The sequence below is a fragment of the Lactuca sativa genome, chromosome 3, assembly GCF_002870075.4.
Source record: "Lactuca sativa cultivar Salinas chromosome 3, Lsat_Salinas_v11, whole genome shotgun sequence".
NCBI classification, from domain to species: domain Eukaryota; kingdom Viridiplantae; phylum Streptophyta; class Magnoliopsida; order Asterales; family Asteraceae; genus Lactuca; species Lactuca sativa.
The window spans coordinates 28,516,620-28,537,266 of NC_056625.2; the positions used below are offsets into that span (position 1 = coordinate 28,516,620).

At 36.2% G+C, this 20,647-nt stretch overlaps 5 protein-coding genes across 5 annotated transcripts; 1 reads left to right on the forward strand and 4 right to left on the reverse strand.

Annotated features, from left to right (window-relative positions):
• The first annotated feature begins 1,850 nt into the window (after positions 1-1,850).
• On the forward strand, positions 1,851-4,203 carry LOC111898504 (26S proteasome non-ATPase regulatory subunit 13 homolog B). The gene is made up of 6 exons (XM_023894406.3): positions 1,851-2,205; positions 2,638-3,084; positions 3,153-3,233; positions 3,301-3,497; positions 3,580-3,679; positions 3,772-4,203. Exons 1-6 carry the CDS (start codon positions 2,056-2,058, stop codon positions 3,955-3,957), a joined length of 1,161 nt encoding a protein of 386 aa, XP_023750174.1. The 5' UTR covers positions 1,851-2,055; the 3' UTR covers positions 3,958-4,203.
• A 664-nt stretch (positions 4,204-4,867) lies between these two features.
• On the reverse strand, positions 4,868-6,608 carry LOC111898505 (protein AE7). Its single transcript, XM_052769200.1, has 6 exons — positions 6,452-6,608; positions 5,770-5,925; positions 5,553-5,657; positions 5,360-5,459; positions 5,208-5,253; positions 4,868-5,127 (listed from the first exon to the last, which is right to left on the reverse strand). Exons 2-6 carry the CDS (start codon positions 5,898-5,900, stop codon positions 5,027-5,029), a joined length of 483 nt encoding a protein of 160 aa, XP_052625160.1. The 5' UTR covers positions 5,901-5,925; positions 6,452-6,608; the 3' UTR covers positions 4,868-5,026.
• Positions 6,609-9,141: 2,533 nt separating this feature from the next.
• LOC111898521 (ATP-dependent DNA helicase PIF1-like) lies at positions 9,142-11,100 on the reverse strand. The gene is made up of 4 exons (XM_052769652.1): positions 10,926-11,100; positions 9,806-10,651; positions 9,264-9,576; positions 9,142-9,160 (listed from the first exon to the last, which is right to left on the reverse strand). Exons 1-4 carry the CDS (start codon positions 11,098-11,100, stop codon positions 9,142-9,144), a joined length of 1,353 nt encoding a protein of 450 aa, XP_052625612.1.
• Positions 11,101-11,708: 608 nt separating this feature from the next.
• LOC111898522 (uncharacterized) lies at positions 11,709-12,443 on the reverse strand. The gene has a single exon (XM_023894431.1). The coding sequence runs from the start codon at positions 12,441-12,443 to the stop codon at positions 11,709-11,711; it is 735 nt and encodes a 244-aa protein (XP_023750199.1).
• Positions 12,444-12,575: 132 nt separating this feature from the next.
• LOC111898523 (uncharacterized) lies at positions 12,576-13,546 on the reverse strand. The gene is made up of 3 exons (XM_023894432.2): positions 13,502-13,546; positions 13,156-13,396; positions 12,576-13,051 (listed from the first exon to the last, which is right to left on the reverse strand). Exons 1-3 carry the CDS (start codon positions 13,544-13,546, stop codon positions 12,576-12,578), a joined length of 762 nt encoding a protein of 253 aa, XP_023750200.1.
• Between the last annotated feature and the right edge of the window lie 7,101 nt (positions 13,547-20,647).

Here is a 20,647-nt window from a genome sequence, read left to right on the forward strand (position 1 = left end):
ATCGAACCTGTAATAACACCAACAATAAACATTTTGAAACATTATTACTCATTCCAACAAAGTATAAATATTATGTTATCATGAACAAAAAATATACATAATCAAATATATTGTGGCAAATTTAACAATTTTTTAATATTTGCCAAAACAGAATGTACACCAAATTGAAACAAAAACAGTCACATCTATGATTTTTTTAACAAATAAGAGTTTTTTTTTTTTGATGTTTTTAATCACTCGATCATGTGTGTAGGGATAATTTGATGCAAGTGACATTTTTTAATCTTAATTGAAGTTGTATATTAAGATTCTCAGAAACTTGCAAATTACACCAAGTGGGTTATTTCAACTAACCTAAACCATTAACCATTTGGGGGGGGGGGGGGGGGGGTTACACAGCAAGCAGTTATATCATCAAACACATAATCTTCATTTTGACCAATTATCGAGAAATCCAGACCAAAAATTGTTATGAGCATATAATCAAACAGTTGGTGTGCAGGGATAATTTGATGCAGGTGCCATTTTTTAATCTTAATTGAAGTCGTTTATTAAGATTCTCAGAAACTTGCAAATTACACCAAGTGGGTTATTTCAACTAACCTAAACCATTAACCATCCGGGGGTTACATAGCAAACAGTTATATCATCAAACACATAAGCTTCATTTGACCAATTATCGAGAAATCAAGACGAAAAACTGTTATGAGCATATGATCAAACAGTTGGTGTGCAAGGATAGTAGAATCGTACCTGTAATAACGCTAACAATTAAACTGAGAACGTGGAAGATCGATAATTGCAAGGGTTACAGCCTGAAGATGGATGTAGATCCTAAAGATCGATGTTGGTAGATCAAGAAATTGGAAGATCGATGATGGAGTTTTGGGCTGGATTGCTGATCGAAGATGGGAAGCCTGATGATGGATTGAGAGAATAATTGGAGGCGTAAATGAGGAGATGTAAAATGAGGGTATCAAAAAGAAATCAATTGTATTAATTATCGTCTTTATTTCTAGCAATTTTGTAACCGAAATAAGCTATGTATGTAAACCAATCAGAAAATTACATTTGGAAATTATAAAATTCTAAAAATCTATTAAAATGCCATGTGTCCAGATCATTAAAGACATGACATGTGGCAGAAAAATGGTTTTATTTATTAGTGTAGATACACATTATGTGTGGCTATGTGCTCTAATCACATGCATTTAATGATGTTATGAATTGTAATTTGTTTGATAATTAATAGTCAATGAATATTTTTTGTTTGTGGATTATTAATTGATAGATGAAAATTTATAATTTCAAACGTTCAAATTTTGGATTTCGATTTTGGTATCCGAATTCGTATATGAAAATTTGGATATCCGAATTTCGGATACAGATTCGTATACCAACAAATCACTATCTGAAATTTCGGATATCCAGTTTTGAACACCTTATTTGTTGTGCATTGGCACAAATCGGAAAAATATATCTCTAACTCTGTCGACAACTCCATGACTATACTACATTACTACTCCCTTAAAGACTAAAAACAATTGATTTTTTTATAAAATAAAATACAATGTATGATTTGGTCAATAGATACCGTCGTTAATATGTATTTATCTTATTTTTGCGAAACACAAAATCCTTGTTTGCATATCCCATACTTATTTCATGATAAATACTAAAATAATGGTTACTTTATAATATTTGACATGCTTTTGGTCCACATTATTGAATGTTAATGGTTATTTTATAATATTTGACATGCATTTTGGTTCATATTAGTGATTATTTTAAGAAAAGCATAACAATGGTTATAAGTTGTAACATTAGCAACTCCAAAATGAGTTGGGAAAGATAACCTAACAACCCATGTGATATTCGGTTCGGGTCAAAGATCCAGATTGGAAAATCACCAAATTCTCAAATTTATCTCCAATCCCACATGTTCGTTTCTTTGAGCAAAAGAAAACACCGACGATACAGCGGAAGGGTTTTGTATTAAAATCTTCTACCCGGAGGCTCCATCTCGCAACTCATTGTCGTCGGATTCAGTCGAAGATGGCGGCTCTTCAGTATCTTGATTCTCTTCGTAGTAGTCATCCGGAGCTATCGGATTGGTACAATACGCTTGCCGATCTGTACCAAAGGAAGCTATGGCATCAACTCACTCTGAAGCTTGAACAGTTCGTTGCTCTTGCCGTTTTCCAGGTCTCTTTCGCTTACGTTCATAAGATATTCTATGCAATTTGGTTTTACTGTGAAATGGAACTTGTTGCCTCTTGTGTTAAGAAGTCTAGGGTTTCGATTTGATTTGATTTTATGGATGTTTGAAAATTTTATCTCTTATTATTCAAATCAAGGGTCTGGATGAAAATTATGTGCCTGGTTAGGCAACAATGAAGTAGGATTTTCACGTTAGAATAGCTATAAATTCTGAAGGTTAAAGAAATAAACAGATAACTACATCAATGTCCACAAAATAAAATACTTAAAGAAGAATGGATCTTGAAAAATCAGTACTGTTCTTAACTTGAAGAGTACAGGTTTGACAAAGAAAATTAGAGGACCCACTTTTTGGTTAAAGAAATAAAACTGATATAATCCATACTGTTTTAAATCCTTCCATAATCTTTATTTCAGGCTGGTGATGCTCTTATACAACTATATAACAATTTCATAACCGACTTTGAGACCAAAATCAACCTCCTCAAGCTAGCACACTTTGCAGTCATAGTCTCAAGGCAATACTCAGAAAAAGAAGCTGCCATCAGTTACCTTGATGGGGTCATTGAGAAGCTCAGAGCCACAAAAGAGACACGTATAGAGGAGCCAGTTCTTTACATCAAAATGCAAATAGCCGTTTTTAATCTTGAAAAAGGTGATCAAAAGGAGTGCAAGAACCTTCTAGAAGATGGAAAGAGCACTCTTGATAGCATGACTGACATTGATCCATCAGTATACGCCAATTATTACTGGGTGTCATCTCAGTACCATAAAACCCGCCAAGAGTTTGCTGAGTTTTACAAAAGCGCCCTTCTTTATTTAGCATACACCTCAGTAGAGTCTCTTTCAGACTCTTTTAAGCTGGTATGCAGTTATCATAATTTCAAAATGTTGTTTCTTTCTTTAAGCTTTGGAAATGTTTTATGTTTTAGGATCTTGCATTTGATCTGTCGCTATCTGCATTGCTGGGAGAGAATGTGTACAATTTTGGGGAGCTGCTTGCACATCCAATTGTGAGTATTTTGATTTTGTTTTCTTGTAAATTGATATGATACATAATTTGAACGTTTTTTTGTGCAGATAAAGAGTCTGATAGGGACAAAGGTTGAATGGCTGTACTACATTCTAGAAGCATTTAACTCCGGAGATTTAGTGAAATATCAAGAATTATGTCGTGTTCATACAGCTGCTCTTAATGGTCAGCCTGCTTTGGTGGAGAACGAAAAGAAACTTCTGGAAAAGATCAACATCCTCTGCTTGATGGAAATTATCTTCAGGTTTTCTCTTCATTTGATAATCTTTTAAAAGACAAAAGAGTTTTGAGTTTGATTTTTTATATGTAATTTTGTTTGGTTGTAGTCGACCATCGGAAGAGAGAACTATTCCACTGAGCATCATTGCTGAACGGACAAAACTTACGGTTGAAGATGTGGAATATCTTCTGATGAAGAGTCTATCTGTAAGTCCATTTGTATAAAAACAGTTTTATTATTATTATTATTATTAGTAAATAATAATGTCATATATGTTGGCTGTTGATTGCATTTGCAGGTTCATCTGATTGAGGGTATAATCGACCAAGTTGATGGGACAGTTTACGTATCATGGGTGCAGCCAAGGGTTCTGGGAATTGCTCAGATTAAGTCGTTGCGTGATCGTCTGGATGGCTGGGTGGGGAAAGTACACACCGCATTGCTATCTGTGGAAGCTGAGACTCCCGATCTAGTTGCCTCTTAACTTCTTCTTCATGTCTGTAACAATCTCTTGAAAAAAACTAAAGAAGAGCAGTGTCAAGAGATTAATGTTGAGCTGACTGGTTTTGCACCACTGTGTAATTTGGCATCTGTTTTCAGGCGTCTCTTCTCTTCTCATGTGTACCTTACTTTTTTTTTTTTTTCGTAGAGTTCTTGATTGATTTATGGGTGGATTGGAGTTCTTTTTGGAGATTTTAATATACACAACTGTTGCTTTTCTTTCAGAGAATCATATTTTCACTTCTGACTTGTGTTCCTCTTATGATTAGTTATTACAGAATTAAATTCCATTGAATTCTAAAGAATGTAACATACAATCCAAGTCAATTTCCTTGAATAAAATCATGAATATAATTCCAATCCCTCCTCATTTGTATAGATGATTTTGAAATATTCCTTTTAGATACTATTAATGAGAACAGTTTCCTTATAGTCCACCAGATGCTTGAATGTCTACATCTTACACTCATTGGTCATTCTTATGGGCTTGTGCATTGTTACTTAATAACTTTGTTTCTCCTTTAATAGTATTAATACATATAATGTTTCTTCTTATCTAAACTTATTCTGTAAATGATCACGAAAATAATGGAAGCGTATGCAAAGGAGTTCCATACTTGAATGGAATCAAATATATGGTAATTTTATAATGTGTTAATTTACATCCCAAAGTCTTTTGATACTAATCACATGTTGCTGTTCCTACGATTTGAAATTTGAAGGATCACATCACATACAGGTCCAACCAAAGAGCATGGTAATATTTTAGCTCGTGAATGGAATAAAAACTCTATTGACTAGGGGCATCATATGTATGACCTGACCTCTAATGCATGTAATTAAGATAATATCATGCATAAGAAAAAGGTGATTCACCCAAAACCATCAAACCAAACCAAAAAACACAAATAAATTTTATATGTGAAAATATGACTACAAGGATACAAAAAGCTTTCACTAGAAGAAATAGAGATCTACATGTGTATTATTTATAGATATCTAAAGTCTTGGTTGGTTGAACTTTTGTTTCTGTAATGGATGATGCATTCAATTCATTCATAAGATGGAGTCAAACATTCATCAACCATATCAACCAGATTCGGATTTTCCAGTGCAGCAGCAACCCGTTCCTTATCATTCAATTGCTTGTTCACTGCACAACCACAAGAAGAGAATTAAGTAATTAAGTATGTATGCATGTGCATATACAGATTCAGAAAAGAGAATTAAGACCTGCATCTTCAGTCGCATGAGTCCCAGGAGCCACCTTGATGTCAACCTAATAAAGTGAGAGTAGAGTCACCAACATATTTCAATACAACATAATGACCAAAAAACTTTCTTCAAAAAGATTGAATCTGCAATTAAAGTATAAATTTATATACCTTGAAACGGGAAGGAAGGCTGCGCATAAGTTTAACACGTAAACAAAGGCCAATCACAGTCGCCATACTACAATGCTCAACTGTTGGTGTAAAAGTGACACTGAAAACAACTAGTAATTATGTCACACTCACAGAGAGAAAAACTACCATAAAACTTTATAAAAATAAAAAAGGAAGAAAAAATATAACTTACCGAACATAGCTACGCTTGTCATCTACCTCAATGGCATCTTCTGTAATTACTTTCAGTTCTTCTAGAGAATAAGGATGTTCAGGATCTTTAATGTCTCTTATATGGTGTAACAACTCTTACGCTAAGGAGGACAGAGGATATTCAATATTTGTATATTATGTAAATAGTAATACAAATGATATTCATGAAAGAAATTAAATTAAGTTGAAGAAGGATATCAAATATTTCTAGTTGGTCAATGAGTTCAGTTGCATATTCATCAAAATTGCCATCACCAGGTCTACTACGAACAGGGCGTTCCTTCTTTTCATATACAACTGGATTTGCATTGATTAAGGCGGGTGCCATTTTCTACAATTATCAACTTCGTTTCCTGCAGTTGCGTGAGTTAAATGTTTGTAATCGCAAGTTACAATAATTCAAGTTAGAGGAAGCACACATAAATTAGAACACTCAGAAAAAAACTAAAACATGTTCACAAATTGAAACAACAACAGATAAAGCAAAAGTTAACGAGCACCTAATTTAGGTGTCATTTTTATTAGGGCTTTGTGAATTGAGTATATATTACAATTTGATTTATTTTTCTTATTACAACTAACAGTTTTATATTTGGACTTATTAACCAGCAAACATGAACCATTTTTGTAACCCTTAAAAACATGAACAACAAACACATCAGATATCATATATGAACAGCAAATCAGAAGTTGCAAACAAGTAGCTGTGGCTATCGAAGGCAGAAAAAAAAAAATCGACTAACATCGATTGATAATAACACCAACATCAATTGATAACCATGAATTTGGTATCACTTTATATCAAGATTGGCGATTTAAAAAGAAAGCAGAAAAAAAGGAAGAAAGAAAGCAGGAAAAAAAAGGAAGAAAGAATGGAACCTGAGGTGGGTTGCGACAGTGTAGCTCTGGCTATCGAAGGTCTCCGGTCAGTGGCTCCGTCGGTTGAACAACGGTCGTCGAAAATCCTTCACGGCGTTGGCGACCAGAAACGAAAGGCCTAAATCGTAGCGTTTTGACTAATTATATAGGAAAAATCTTCCTGAAGTTTGGTTCTTTATATATAGAATTATACAGATAAAATGAATTATACAGATAAAATAAGGATAAACGTAGAAATTCGATTTTGATATAGTGTTTTTATTTATGTTAATTTTGACACTGTGTTTTTTAGTTTGTTACAATTCTGACCACTTGACCTGTTAACCAGGTTGGATGCTGACGTGGGATGATGACGTGACATTCTGACATGATAACTCACATGTCAAAATTGAATTTTGTTTCTCACAAAAAACACTAAGTTTTCATTTTTTTTTTCGATTTTGACACTAAGTTTAATTTTTTCATTCAACTTTGACATTATGTTTTTTTGTTCCAAATGAAACATCATTTTTTCCAATTTTGTTCAATGTTGATAATTTTCTATTTAAAACTGTATAAATATTTTTTTAAATATATTTAAACCGTATAAATATGTTTATTTTCATTTAAAAACCATAGTTTTGTATAAATGCATTTTTTTTACACTTAAACCATATTTTTATGTATAGATATGTATTAGTTATATAAAAATTGTATTTTATATTAAATATGCAACTTTAAAATGTGTTTGGAGGTTTGGAGGCGTGTAATCGATCAAAACTCGGATATCAAGTTTGCAACCCATCAAATTTTTACATCTTATTAGAAGCTTATCGTTAGTTTGATTCTCATGATATAGTTAATGTTTTGAATGATAGAAAAAAAAACACCATGTACTTAAATAAAAATGTGGTTTTTAAACGAAAAAAATATATTTATACGGTTTAAAATGTAATAAAAAAATATATTTATACGGTTTCAAATGTAAAATAGACAAAATTGAACAAAATTTGATAAATGATGTTCGATTTGAACAAAAAAAAATAGTGTCAAAATTGAAATAAAAAATTAAACTTAGTGTTAAAATCGAAAAAAGTGAAAACTTAGTGTTTTTTGTGGAAAAAAAATCAATTTTGACACGTCAGCAAATCATGTCAGCATGTCACGTCATCAAAACTGACACGTCATCATGTCACGTCAGCATGCAACATGGTTAACCGATCAAGTGGTCAGAATTGTAACAAATTGGAAAACACAGTGTCAAAATTGACACAAAAAAACACGGTGTCAAAATCGAATTTATGTGTAAAAAGAGTATTTTTTGTGTCATTTACCCTTAAAATAATAATTTTTACCAAATTATTATTATTTAATATTTCTACTTTGAAACTAAGAGGGTGTTTGAGATAACTTTTAAAGTGACTTTTAACTTTTATCTTTTTCTAAAAGTTAAAAAGATGTTTGGTAATTCTGACTTTTCCAACTTTTCTAATAGAGTAAATGACATCTTTTTGAAAAGTCACGGAATCCTGACTTTTCCATCTTTTACAAAAAGGACTTTTTGGCTTTCAAAAGCTAAATCAAACACCCTCATAATGTTAGTAGTAAATCAAACATATAGTTAACATATTAATTTTATTAAACATTATAGTTTAATAAATGTCTGTAATCGCAAGTTACAATAATTCAAGTTAGAGGAAGCACACATAAATTAGAACACTCAGAAAAAAACTAAAACATGTTCACAAATTGAAACAACAACAGATAAAGCAAAAGTTAAGGAGCACCTAATTTAGGTGTCATGTTTATTAGGGCTTTGTGAATTGAGTATATATTACAATTTGATTTATTTTTCTTATTACAACTAACAGTTTTATATTTGGACTTATTAACCAGCAAACATGAACCATTTTTGTAACCCTTAAAAACATGAACAACAAATACATCAAATATCATATATGAACAGCAAATCAGAAGTTGCAAACAAGTAGTTGTGGCTATCGAAGGCAGAAAAAAAAAGAAATCGACTAACATCGATTGATAATAACACCAACATCAATTGATAACCATGAATTTGGTATCACTTTATATCAAGATTGGCGATTTAAAAAGAAAGCAGAAAAAAAGGAAGAAAGAAAGCAGGAAAAAAAGGAAGAAAGAATGGAACCTGAGGTGGGTTGCGACAGTCTAGCTCTGGCTATCGAAGGTCTCCGGCCGGTGGCTCCGTCGGTTGAACAACGGTCGTCGAAAATCCTTCATGGCGTTGGCGACCAGAAACGAAAGGCCTAAATCGTAGCGTTTTGACTAATTAAATAGGAAAAATCTTCCTGAAGTTTGGTTATATATATATATATATATATATATATATATACACACACACACACACATACTAGCTATTTACCTGCGCTAAGCGCCGGGCGGCAAAAACTTTCTTTCGGAAGATAGTTTTAATGTGATGATTACTTTCCTTTAGACATGAGCTATTCATTGCGGCCATTTGGTAGACTATTTTGTGTCGAATAGTTCATTTCAACATATAGTTTCTTGCTAGGTGCAAAGTCATACAATACGACAAAAGTTGAGTCTACATCTCAAATAATTCATCTAATAGTTCATACTTGATTTTCCAATATATAAATAACAACAATATGCAACCATGTAGTTTTGTATATTTATAACATTTCCAATATATAAACTATACTAATCTGCAATCATGTTACTTCATCTGCCCTGCATTAAACATCAAATAAGCATCTAAGATACATATTTGAAGAAATTGCAAAATAATAAGTTGTTGATTGTACCTTGTTAATCACATAACACTTTTTTGTACACAATGTTTGATGTGTAGATTCCATCATTATCAAACGTTTTTTCCGGATTTACTAATACCTTGGTATTGACACGTGATATTCCTCTGGACAACGCCACATAAAGCTGGCCATGTGAGAATACCGATTCTGGTAGATAAACACCTACATTTGGAATTGTTTGTCCTTGAGCTTTATTGATTGTCGTAGAGAAACTAAGCTGAATTGGGAACTGCTTTCTCTTAAGTTTGAATGGGAGCATCTCATCGTCAGACGAACATAGAGGAATTCTTGGTAAACACACTCTTTTTCCAGCATGTTGGCCAACAACTATCTCTGCATCAATGACATTTTGTTGGAAAGCTCAACATATCAATCTGGTGCCATTACATAACCCATTTGAAGGATCGATATTTCGCAAAAGTATTACAGGGCACCCAGTTTTTAACCGAAGATAATGAGGGGGGTAAACCACTAACATTTAGTGAGTTCAAATATTCCATCGGATATAAGTTATTTTTGTCATCTTCCGCTTCATCAAAACTATAGTAAACTTTGTGCTTGCCAGAAAATCGTTCGATGAACTTATTATTAATCTCATCAACACTTTCATTTTTAGTTGACAATATCGCCCTCGAAATGATAAATTTTGAATCGGCGCCGTTGGATTGCAAAGAAGGAAATATTGCATCAATCAGAGCGTCCACTGATTTAGTTTTATCAGTGTATGGAATGGACGTGTTATCAGGTATACGAATATAGGACTCGTCCAATGTTTCCTCCTTTCCATCACCGACTCGTAATAAAAAATCAGAAAACCATGGGTCATTTACCGCTCTCATGTTGATATTTAATCGAAGCCTTTTAACTGAAGCCCATAGTGGTGACATTTGTAAGCTAGAGTCGACAATTTGTGCTCGAGTGCCACGACTCACGACCGACAACACTTGTCTAAAGTCACCTTCCATGACCATTATCTTTCCACCGAAAGGGAGCTTCTCATATGTGATGTCTTGCATTGTCCGATCAACTACTTCTACTGCCTGCCTCTTAGCCATTGCTGCTTCATCCCATATGATTACCTTTTCCTCGCGAAGTATCTGAGCCTTCCCACTTTGTTTAGTGATCTTGCACATCGAGTTATTATCAAGATTGAGGGGAATTCCAAATCGTGAATGAGTTGTTCTCCCTCCTGGCATGTTGTTAGCCGCAACACCTGACGTGGCAGTTGCAAGTGCAATAAGACCACGGGCACGAATATTGGCCAACAAAGCTTTGTACAAAAATGTCTTTCCAATTCCACCGGGACCATCTATGAAGAACACACCCGAAATATTTTGATCCACATGCCTCATTATCTCATCATATGCAAGCTTCTGGTCTGGATTGAGAGAGTCCCACGCATGTAAGTCTTCGTATTCCACATTTATAGAGTATTCTTCTTACACTTCACGATAGCCTCTTGATTGTAAATCGATGTGTGCACTGACATTTGGAAGGTCGTAATCACTAAGCTTTTTACTCATAGATTCTAGGAAGACTCTAATGTCGATGAGGACCATATTTTGCACTCGCTCGACACATCCATATTGTTTCCTATAATCTTCAGAAAGAGAATCATATGATCGTCCCATAACTTGCAAACATTTCCTAGTTCACAAAAAATCAGCATCGTCGCAAATAACCTTCTAAGTGCGCTGGCATGTTGTTAGCCGCAACACCTGACGTGGCAGTTGCAAGTGCAATAAGACCACGGGCACGAATATTGGCCAACAAAGCTTTGTACAAAAATGTCTTTCCAGTTCCACCGGGACCATCTATGAAGAACACACCCGAAATATTTTGATCCACATGCCTCATTATCTCATCATATGCAAGCTTCTGGTCTGGATTGAGAGAGTCCCGCGCATGTAAGTCTTCGTATTCCACATTTATAGAGTATTCTTCTTACACTTCACGATAGCCTCTTGATTGTAAATCGATGTGTGCACTGACATTTGGAAGGTCGTAATCACTAAGCTTTTTACTCATAGATTCTAGGAAGACTCTAATGTCGATGAGGACCATATTTTGCACTCGCTCGGCACATCCATATTGTTTCCTATAATCTTCAGAAAGAGAATCATATGGTCGTCCCATAACTTGCAAACATTTCCTAGTTCACAAAAAATCAGCATCGTCGCAAATAACCTTCTAAGTGCGCTGGGAAATTGAAATAAGGAAGCCTCTACAAGACATTGTGATAAATTATCATCGGTCTCTATTAAACCTCTTTCAAGAGCTGCTTTTCGAAATGTAGGGTGTAATACACCATTGGCTGTGTATAAATCTTCAAAGCAGGTAGGCCCAGTGATATGACATAAAAGCAGACGTAGGTAGTATCTCTCTCCTTCAGCTGGATTAGCATAAACAAGTCGACCAATCATTGATTTATGTTCCCTGGTCCTCCAACAATGGTTGCTCCGATTCTATGTAAAATGTTTGGGAAAATCCTTATACAAATATTTTCTCGCATTGGAATCTTCTTTATTCTTCTTGAAAAATGCCGTCAACATTGAATTTTTTTCTTTCTCCCTATCAACAATGTCTTCCATTCTGTCACCGTCTTTGAACCTAACCAACTGTTGATTCGGGAGATGTATTTGCAAGGCCATCACACAAGGGTGGATTTTTGAAAGAGGAAAGCTAAAAACTCGCCATAATGCCTCAGGAGGGGACACGTAATGTGCGTCTTGAAACTTTTTTATCTCATCAATAACAACATTTTCTTGGTCTTTATCAATATGGATAACTTGTTTGTCATGGCCCTTATAAACATATTTGAAGAGGTACTTCACAGACTTTATACTCGAACAAACCTCAACGTTGATATGACAATTAAACATCATTAACAACTTTGGGTCGTATGGAGCCACCCATCTGTTATCCAATGATGTATTTCTTACAGTCACCTCAATTCCATTATTTATCCTTCTATATAATGGATATGAGTCCTCTCCTTGTGATGTCTTTTCATTGAATTGCCTAGGATATCTGAAACGACATATTTTTGGCACACCCTGCGTACACGAACTTTTTTCTCGTAAACTACCACAGGGACCGTGCATCATGTGACTTTTGACAAGATCATGCATTTCAGGAAACCTTATTGGGTCGGGAATTTCCGCACACACAAGTTTGTCATAATCGTCTGGATTATTCATCTTTTATCCATGTGTCATTATTAAGAGGAAATGTGCATGTGGCAATCCACGCTTTTGAAACTCTATCACATACACATATGACACCACCACACCGATTATATGTCTCTGGAATAACTGTACCTTGAGATCCTCTTACTTAGCATGAAAAACTCTTGCAACAAGGTCCGATCGATCTTGAGTTGACTGTCCAGGCAATAACTCATCATCGATTTCTTTCCATTTTGGGTTGCACGTCATTGTAAGAAATATATCAGGCCTCCCATCATCTTGAACTAAAGCCATGGCATCCAGAAATCTTCGACGCATGTCACGTGGACCTCCAATGAAACTTGCAGGTAACACAACTCTCTGTCCAACCCTACTTGGTTGAGCCTCACCGGCATTGATGCAATCAACAACGCCCTGGTATAAATCGGCTCTAATTTTGGTTTGGTTCTTTTCAACAAAAACCAAACGTGTAGTCTCAATCTTTATATAGGTATCTACTGCAAACTGCTGGAACAATCTCCCTCCCATCAAAATCACATTATCATTCGACCGTATCTGGAATTTGTAACAATAGTATTCCCGCATACTTACAGTATTTCTGCCTTTTTTTGAAGTAGATCCTGTGATATCATAATTTATGTGAAAAATATAAATTTAATATCCAAATATTTAAGGCAATATCTGTTACATGTTTTAAATATGTAAAAGAATGTTAAAGGCGTACCTTCTGAACCTTCATCATTGTCTTCATTGTCACTATTAATTTCATCCATGGCGACCCCATATCTTGGTATTTTAGGATGCCATCCAGACTCACCATTAGGAAAGAATAAAGGATACGACAAAGGATCATAACAACCAAAGTGAGGTTGAATTTCAGTACTATAGTTAGACCTCCCATAGACAATAATACTTCTTTTATATGCAGTGATGTTGTCATTTCCTTCAACCCAAATACTAGCAATCTATGCAAAGGTGTAGTTCAATATGGTGATTCATATGATATGTATAATAATAAATATGACACATTTAATTTTAAAATGAATAAAGATAAATGTAACTATTCACACCTCAGATGTGATCGGCTTATTGTACACCCTTTGGTCAAGCTCCATCGATGCATTCAAAGCCACTCTATAATTATCAAGCGGTCCTAGATCAGAAAGCCGTTTAAATGTTCTAACATACGGATTCGAAGCTAGAATACGTGTTAGTTTCTGGATGATTCTATTGGAATAGTGTCTAAGGCTGCAACTATATTAGGCAAGTATTTGACCCGATTGTGCATGGTCCTTTTGGGTTGCCTTCACCATAGCAACTTGATAGGATGATTTATTAAGAGAGAGTAAATATTATTAGTATATTATGAGAATAATATTTAGAATAATATATTGTTATTTGATTAATATAAGTCATATAATTAATTGGAATTAATTTGGTGACTTAAAGAGATTAATTAAATAAAAGGGTATAAACTGTCAATTGTTTGATAGTTAAGCTTTAGACTATAAATCCTTATAGATATATAGTGGACGGATTCTAGAAGCTAGGATAGCTTCAAAATCGTCCAATGACTTATCTATGGAAAGGATTTGGATAGCCTTAAGAGAAGATTATCCGATTAGGGTTTAGGCTGTAACCCTTAAGGAGTCTACAAGTATAAATAAACCCCATGGCTAAGGGAAATCGGCACCTCACCTAAAGTAAGAGAACCCTGGCCGATTTCCTCCCCTCTCCTCTCTCCTAAATCATCTTTCTTGCTATTGGTGTTTGTAAGCCATTAGAGGAGTGACAATTGTGACTCTAGAAGCTCCAAGACAACAAGGTCAACAAGGAATTCAAAGGTATGGTTCTAGATCTGTTTCAATGTTGTTATTTAACCTAATTAGCCATTAGAAGTCTTGGATTCAAAGCATGTTTAATTAGAAAGCCTAGATCCAAGCAATAGGGTTTTGCATGCGCACATAGGAAAGTTCTTATGGCTAAAACCCATCAGTGGTATCAGAGCCTAGCTTGGTTTTCATTAAATTGTTGCTTGATTAACTGAAACAAACCTGCAAAATTCGATTTTTGGTTTCTGAGTCATGGACTCGGCGAGTTCCAAAGTGGACTCGATGAGTAGGCCTGACTCGGCGAGTCCCTTTGTGCACTCGGCGAGTCCAGGCGTCAGGAATGGTCAGATTCGGGATTTTTTCATAATTATCTTATGGAAACTTACCTTAATCATATTAGATCAACCCTAATCCGATTTTTTGATATATATAACTATAATCTTGATCTAATTAAAGATATTTATCAACTAATAAAATATTTAATTTCCTTATATGATAATTAATTAATTGTTTTGATTATTTTGGTAATTATCTCAAAAAGAAATCTTGAATAAAATCAAATATAGATAATTAGGATATTAATTGTTAATTGGAATTATTTGTTATTTGATCCTCCATATTTTAAATGTTTAAAACTTGTCCTCAAGTTTTGAAATTTATATTTAAAAGTTTTAATTTAGACAATTTTAAATTTCAAACCCTAGATTTTAAAAGGTTTAAAATACAACCCTATACTAATATGATATTACTAGAATAATATATATATATATATATACATATATATATATATATATATATATATATATATATATATATATATATAACTGAATGCTAGTCTTACCGTTAGTAGGCCTCATTCACGAAGCCGATGTATAAGGTGGGTATAAGGTTGCGGCCTATAAAATGGCGCTTAATGGGTGTACACTCACACCTACCGCTTGCTTGATTGGTGGAGGGTCGTTAGCCGAACGGGTAGGATAGGGCAATCTCATCCTCTCATTAAAAGTATAATAAGTAATACAAAGTAACTACACATATTTTAAAATTTCCCAATCTTAGTTACTTTAGGAAAAGTGAATTGATGCAATCCCATGAAATTACACTTTGCACCCTTGCTAAGAAGTTAGTGGAGCGTGTGTGGTTTATCGACACACTAATTGGTTCTAAGCAAAGGTGGAAAAGGGCGATTCATTGTTTATCATAGTTCGATGGAGCGTGTGTGGTTTACCGGCACATCGAATAGGTGATCGTTACAATGAAGGCACCATGTGAATTTGCATGGTAATTCACACCCGCTTTGTGATCCTCGGTATCCCAGTCACAAACAAGAGGGGCATATCGAGATTTAAACATGACATTGAATAGTTTCAATGAATCTCATCCGAACCTAGGAATTCTCAATACACTTAGGACTAATAGTTTAGGTTTTTGTGATGGAGAATTAGTGAATCGTCATTCACTTACCTTCAATTTATTTGCATGTTAGATTACGGCATCCCTTTTCTAGTATGTAAATGTTATTGTTGGATCCTAGCCCTAATTTTCTTATTGGGTGATAATTAGGGATTCTTATTCTAATCTATCTTTGTCCTTTCTATTTGTAGATGTCGAACGCTAACAACGCTGCTGCTAGTTCTTTCACGTTGATGAGCCTTTGCCACAAGGTCACCTTCGATGGAACGAACTTTAGCGAATGGATAAGATACATTCGCACCATTGCTCGCTATGAGGATAAGGAGTATGTCCTCGATGAGAAGCTTGAGAAGATCAACCCCGAAATCGCTACTCCGGCTGAAATCACCGCTTTTGAAACTCATGAGCGAGATGCAACGAAGGTACATTGCATCATGATTGCCACCATGAACTCCAAATTCCAAAAGTCCTACGAGGACATGTACCCGTACGAGATGCATCAAGATTTATTGGAGAGATACCATCAAAACGCGAGACAAGAGCGTTATGAGATTTTCACCAACATGATTTCCGCTAAGATGGGTCATGGAGAGTCTCTTACCGTGCACCTGCAAAAGATGCAAAGGTATGTCGATCGCCTTCGCAAGTTAAATGTTGACTTTGGGGAAGACTTGGCGATCGACATGGTGCTTCACTCTTTGCCTCCGATGTACAACCAATTTAGGATGACCTACCACATGAACAAAGAAGAGGTCACCCTAAGCAAACTCCAAGGTCTCTTGAGGGTTGCTGAGAGCAACTTCAAAGACAAGTCTGTTGCACCAACTCCCAATCCGCCTACTGCTCCTGTCTTGGCTATTGGTCAAGGAAAGGGAAAGAAGAGGAAAGCTTCATCGAAGAACTATCGCAAGGTTAAAGCCCGAGATGGTGCCTCTTCTAGTGGGACCAAAGTTGATCCCGCTAAGCCCTGTCCTAACCCGAAGGAGGCAGAGTGCCACCACTGCCACAAGATAGGATATTGGAAGAGAAGCTGCCCAGAGTACCTGCAAGCAATCAAAGAAGGAAAGATCAAGCCATCTTTCGCAGGTATATACACAATTAAATCTAACGATTCTAATCATGCTATTTCTTGGGTTCTTGATACCGGTTGTGGTTACCACATTTGTTCTAATATGCAGGGACTAAGAAGAAGTAGGGATGTGGAGCAAGGAAGAATCAATCTAATCATGGGGAACAGAAGATCGTTGCCTGTGACCAAGATTGGAGTGTATTCTTTAGTGCTTAGGAATAATTTGTGTTTAGATTTGAAGAATTGTTGCTATTCGCCAGAAATGGCTAGAAACATCATTTCATTTCATGGTTTATATAGACAAGGATTTAGATTTTCTTTTAATAATGAGAATGGTTCTATTTTGGCTTATCTAAATGGTGTCTTTTACTTTGAAGCTATACCATGTAATGGAATATATGAAACTGTTATGATTGTTGATAACTTAGGAAATGATGTTTTGAATATAGATTCTTCCACTAGTATGGATAAAGCATCCTTGTGGCATTGTCGTCTTGGACATGTCAACAAGAAACGCATAGCCCAACTCCAAAAGGATGGAGTGTTGGAGTCATTCGACCTTAGGGAAGATGACACATGTGAGTCTTGTTTACTTGGAAAGATGACTAAGTCACCCTTCACAAGTACATGTGAAAGGGGTGAGGGTCTATTGGACCTAATACATACCGATGTATGTGGTCCGTTTAGATCAACCACGAAGGATGGGAACCGCTTCTACGTGACTTTTACCGATGATTATAGTAGATATGGGTATATCTATTTAATCAAGCAAAAGTCAGAATGAAGTGGAGAATCAATTGGGCAGGAAAATCAAGATGCTTCGATCCGATCGAGGAGGAGAGTACCTAAGTCTTGAATTCCACGATTATCTCAAGGAGTGTGGAATAGTTTCACAATTGACGCCTCCTAGGACACCGCAGTTGAATGGTGTGGCAGAAAGGCATAATCGAACCTTATTAGATATAGTTCTCTCTATGATGAGTCGTGCTTCACTACCTATCTCTTTATGGGGATATGCCTTAGAGACTGCCGCCCATATCCTTAACCGAGTCCCTACCAAGAAGGTTGCCAAAACACCTCACGAGATGTGGACAGGGAAAGCTCCCTCATTGGCACATATCAAGGTTTGGGGTTGCGAGGCTTTCGTAAGACGAGATACTCACGACAAGCTCGAACCTCGAAGTGAGCGATGTATTTTCATCGGCTACCCGCAGACATCCTTTGGATATCTCTTCTATAGACCGAAGGAAAATGTTGTCTTCGTTGCGAGGAGAGGAGTTTTCCGAGAGCGAGAACTCATAAGCCAAGGAGACAGTGGGAGGCAAATCGAGCTTGAAGAGATTCAAGAGTCGATAGATGAAGGAACCTCTACCGCTGGCACTCAACCTGAGGAGGAAACTCCGGTTGAACCGATTGACGAGTCCTTACCTCTTAGACGTTCCGATAGAGTTAGAGTTCATCCCCAGTTTTATGGTTTTCATATTACTACCGAAGGGGACACGTATATTAGTGATGGTACACTAATAAATCTTGATGAACCTAATAGCTATAAGGAAGCCATGGCAGGCCCGGAGTCTGCGAAGTGGAAAGAGGCAATGGATAGCGAGATCCAATCCATGCATGACAACCAAGTTTGGAATTTGGTTGATTATGTGCCCGGACGTAAGACCGTTGGGTGCAAATGGATCTTCAAGAAGAAGACCGACGTGGATGGAAAAGTACACACATATAAAGCACAATTGGTTGTGAAGGGCTTTACTCAAACTCCCGGAGTTGACTATGATGAGACCTTCTCACTAGTTGCGAAGATAAAGTCTATTAGAGTGATGCTAGCAATTGCCGCATTTCATTATTATGAGATTTGGCAAATGGATGTCAAGACCGCTTTCCTTAACGGAAAGTTGGCTGAGGATGTTTACATGGCTCAGCCAGAGGGGTTTGTGGATCCGAAGCATCCGAATAGAGTGTGTAAGCTTGAGAAGTCCACCTATGGACTTAAGCAAGCATCTCGCAGATGGAATCTTTGCTTCGATGAGAAAGTCAAAGAGTTTGGATTTGTACGAAGCGAAGATGAGTCATGTGTATATGTCAAAGCCAGTGGGAGTATAGTAAGCTTCCTCGTTCTATATGTCGATGACATATTACTCATAGGAAACGACATCCCGACTTTGCAGGAGGTTAAGTCCTGGCTCGGGAAGTGCTTCGCTATGAAGGACCTCGGAGAGGCTTCTTATATTTTGGGAATAAGGATAGTAAGAGAAAGAAGTAAGAGACTAATTGGACTTAGTCAGAATACTTACTTGGATAAAGTACTAAAACGTTTTAGTATGGAAAACTCGAAGAAGGGAGAATTACCGATACAAAGTAATGCCAAGTTGAGTAAGACTAAAAGTCCGAGTACCGAAGCTGAAATAGCAGAAATGAGCCGAGTACCATACGCTTCCGCAATTGGCTCAATCATGTACGCTATGACTTGTACTCGCCCTGATGTAGCCTTCGCTTTGAGCATGGTTAGTAGATATCAAGGGAACCCTGGCAGAGCACATTGGATTGCGGTGAAGAATATCCTTAAGTACCTTCGGAGGACGAAGGAATGGTTCTTAGTCCTCGGAGGGAGTGATGACTTGAAGGTGAGAGGGTATAGTGACGCCAGTTTTTAGACCGACAGGGACAACTACCGTTCGCAGTCGGGCTGGGTCTTTACCATAAATGGCGGAGCAGTAACATGGAAGAGTTCCAAACAGGAAACCATAGCTGATTCAACGTGGGAATCAGAGTACATTGCAGCGAGCGAAGCGTCGAAGGAGGCAATATGGCTAAACAACTTCATCGGTGATCTTGGAGTTGTACCTGCCATAAAGGAGCCCATGGAGATTTTCTGTGATAACGAAGGAGCGGTTGCCTTGACCAAGGAACCGAGGGATCATGGTAAATCAAGACATATCGACAGAAAATATCACTTCATTAGACATCGTGTAGAAGAAGGACAACTCGTAGTGAAAAGGATATCATCAGAAGATAACCCAACAGATCCGCTCACGAAGGGACTGAGTAGGGTTAAGCACTTGCAGCATGCTAGGAGTATTGGGCTGAAGGATGATATTAACATAGATTAGATAGTATTAGAAACGTGTAATAGATAAATGTAATTAACATTTGATGATTAAATAAAGGAGTTTTATTTATGAGTAATGTTACTGTCTTATGTTAATTGTTTAACTATTGTTTCACTTTGCATGTTTTGACTTCCAGAATAATTGAGTTTATTAGGAATAATCGAATTGTTCAAATTGTCCACAATCGTTCATATGTTGGAAGTAGATAGGAATGAATATTATCGTGAATCGGTGCGTAGATTGTCTAAATGGTATTAGACATAGTAAAGGGCTGCTGCAACATTCATGAGTGCTTATGAACTGGTTTTGAGCATTGGAACAAACCCGCGCTTGCTGGAATCACCTTATGGAATATGATATAAAAGGGTGATCGCAAGACGATAATATCATATAGTCTTAAAATCTAGATATATGGTTTGTTATTTGTTAATTGATTGTACATTGATAATGCGAAAACGCATCAGTAACTCGGTGTTATAAAATGCATTGTTGTGTATAGTTGGTTAATGAATAAGTAAATGCATATAAGTCAAGTTTATCTGTGACTTTTATCTAAGAAGGTAAAAGCGATATCTCGGCCGCTCGATGATTTGATTTGACTTATGTGCCGGGCCCGGTCAGAACTGGATTGATGTGTTCGATTAAGTTCTATGTCGAATAAATCAGAGATCGAGAAACCTAAATGCTTGACTAACTATTCCATAGGATTGTCAGCATGATATCTAACAGAGGACTGTACGATCCCTTATCTAAAGGACAAGATTGATTTGATCAGAGTTTGACAGC

What these genes read in the sequence shown, in the direction of transcription:
- LOC111898504 (XM_023894406.3), top strand. Translation starts at nt 2,056, where the DNA reads ATGGCGGCTCTTCAGTATCTTGATTCTCTTCGTAGTAGTCATCCGGAG. An exon ending in TTTCAGACTCTTTTAAGCTG is followed by an intron (nt 3,085 to 3,152) that starts GTATGCAGTTAT and finishes TTTATGTTTTAG; the next exon opens with GATCTTGCATTTGATCTGTC. An exon ending in AGCTGCTTGCACATCCAATT is followed by an intron (nt 3,234 to 3,300) that starts GTGAGTATTTTG and finishes TTTTTTGTGCAG; the next exon opens with ATAAAGAGTCTGATAGGGAC.
- LOC111898505 (XM_052769200.1), bottom strand. Translation starts at nt 5,900, where the DNA reads ATGGCACCCGCCTTAATCAATGCAAATCCAGTTGTATATGAAAAGAAG. An exon ending in GACCAACTAGAAATATTTGA is followed by an intron (nt 5,658 to 5,769) that starts TATCCTTCTTCA and finishes AGAGTTGTTACA; the next exon opens with CCATATAAGAGACATTAAAG. An exon ending in GCCTTCCTTCCCGTTTCAAG is followed by an intron (nt 5,254 to 5,359) that starts GTATATAAATTT and finishes TCACTTTATTAG; the next exon opens with GTTGACATCAAGGTGGCTCC.
- LOC111898521 (XM_052769652.1), bottom strand. Translation starts at nt 11,100, where the DNA reads ATGAGGCATGTGGATCAAAATATTTCGGGTGTGTTCTTCATAGATGGT. An exon ending in CATGCCAGCGCACTTAGAAG is followed by an intron (nt 10,652 to 10,925) that starts GTTATTTGCGAC and finishes TGGAATACGAAG; the next exon opens with ACTTACATGCGTGGGACTCT. An exon ending in GTTCATCGAACGATTTTCTG is followed by an intron (nt 9,577 to 9,805) that starts GCAAGCACAAAG and finishes TCATTGATGCAG; the next exon opens with AGATAGTTGTTGGCCAACAT.
- LOC111898522 (XM_023894431.1), bottom strand. Translation starts at nt 12,443, where the DNA reads ATGAATAATCCAGACGATTATGACAAACTTGTGTGTGCGGAAATTCCC.
- LOC111898523 (XM_023894432.2), bottom strand. Translation starts at nt 13,546, where the DNA reads ATGGAGCTTGACCAAAGGGTGTACAATAAGCCGATCACATCTGAG. An exon ending in ATAAGCCGATCACATCTGAG is followed by an intron (nt 13,397 to 13,501) that starts GTGTGAATAGTT and finishes ACCTTTGCATAG; the next exon opens with ATTGCTAGTATTTGGGTTGA. An exon ending in CAATGATGAAGGTTCAGAAG is followed by an intron (nt 13,052 to 13,155) that starts GTACGCCTTTAA and finishes ATGATATCACAG; the next exon opens with GATCTACTTCAAAAAAAGGC.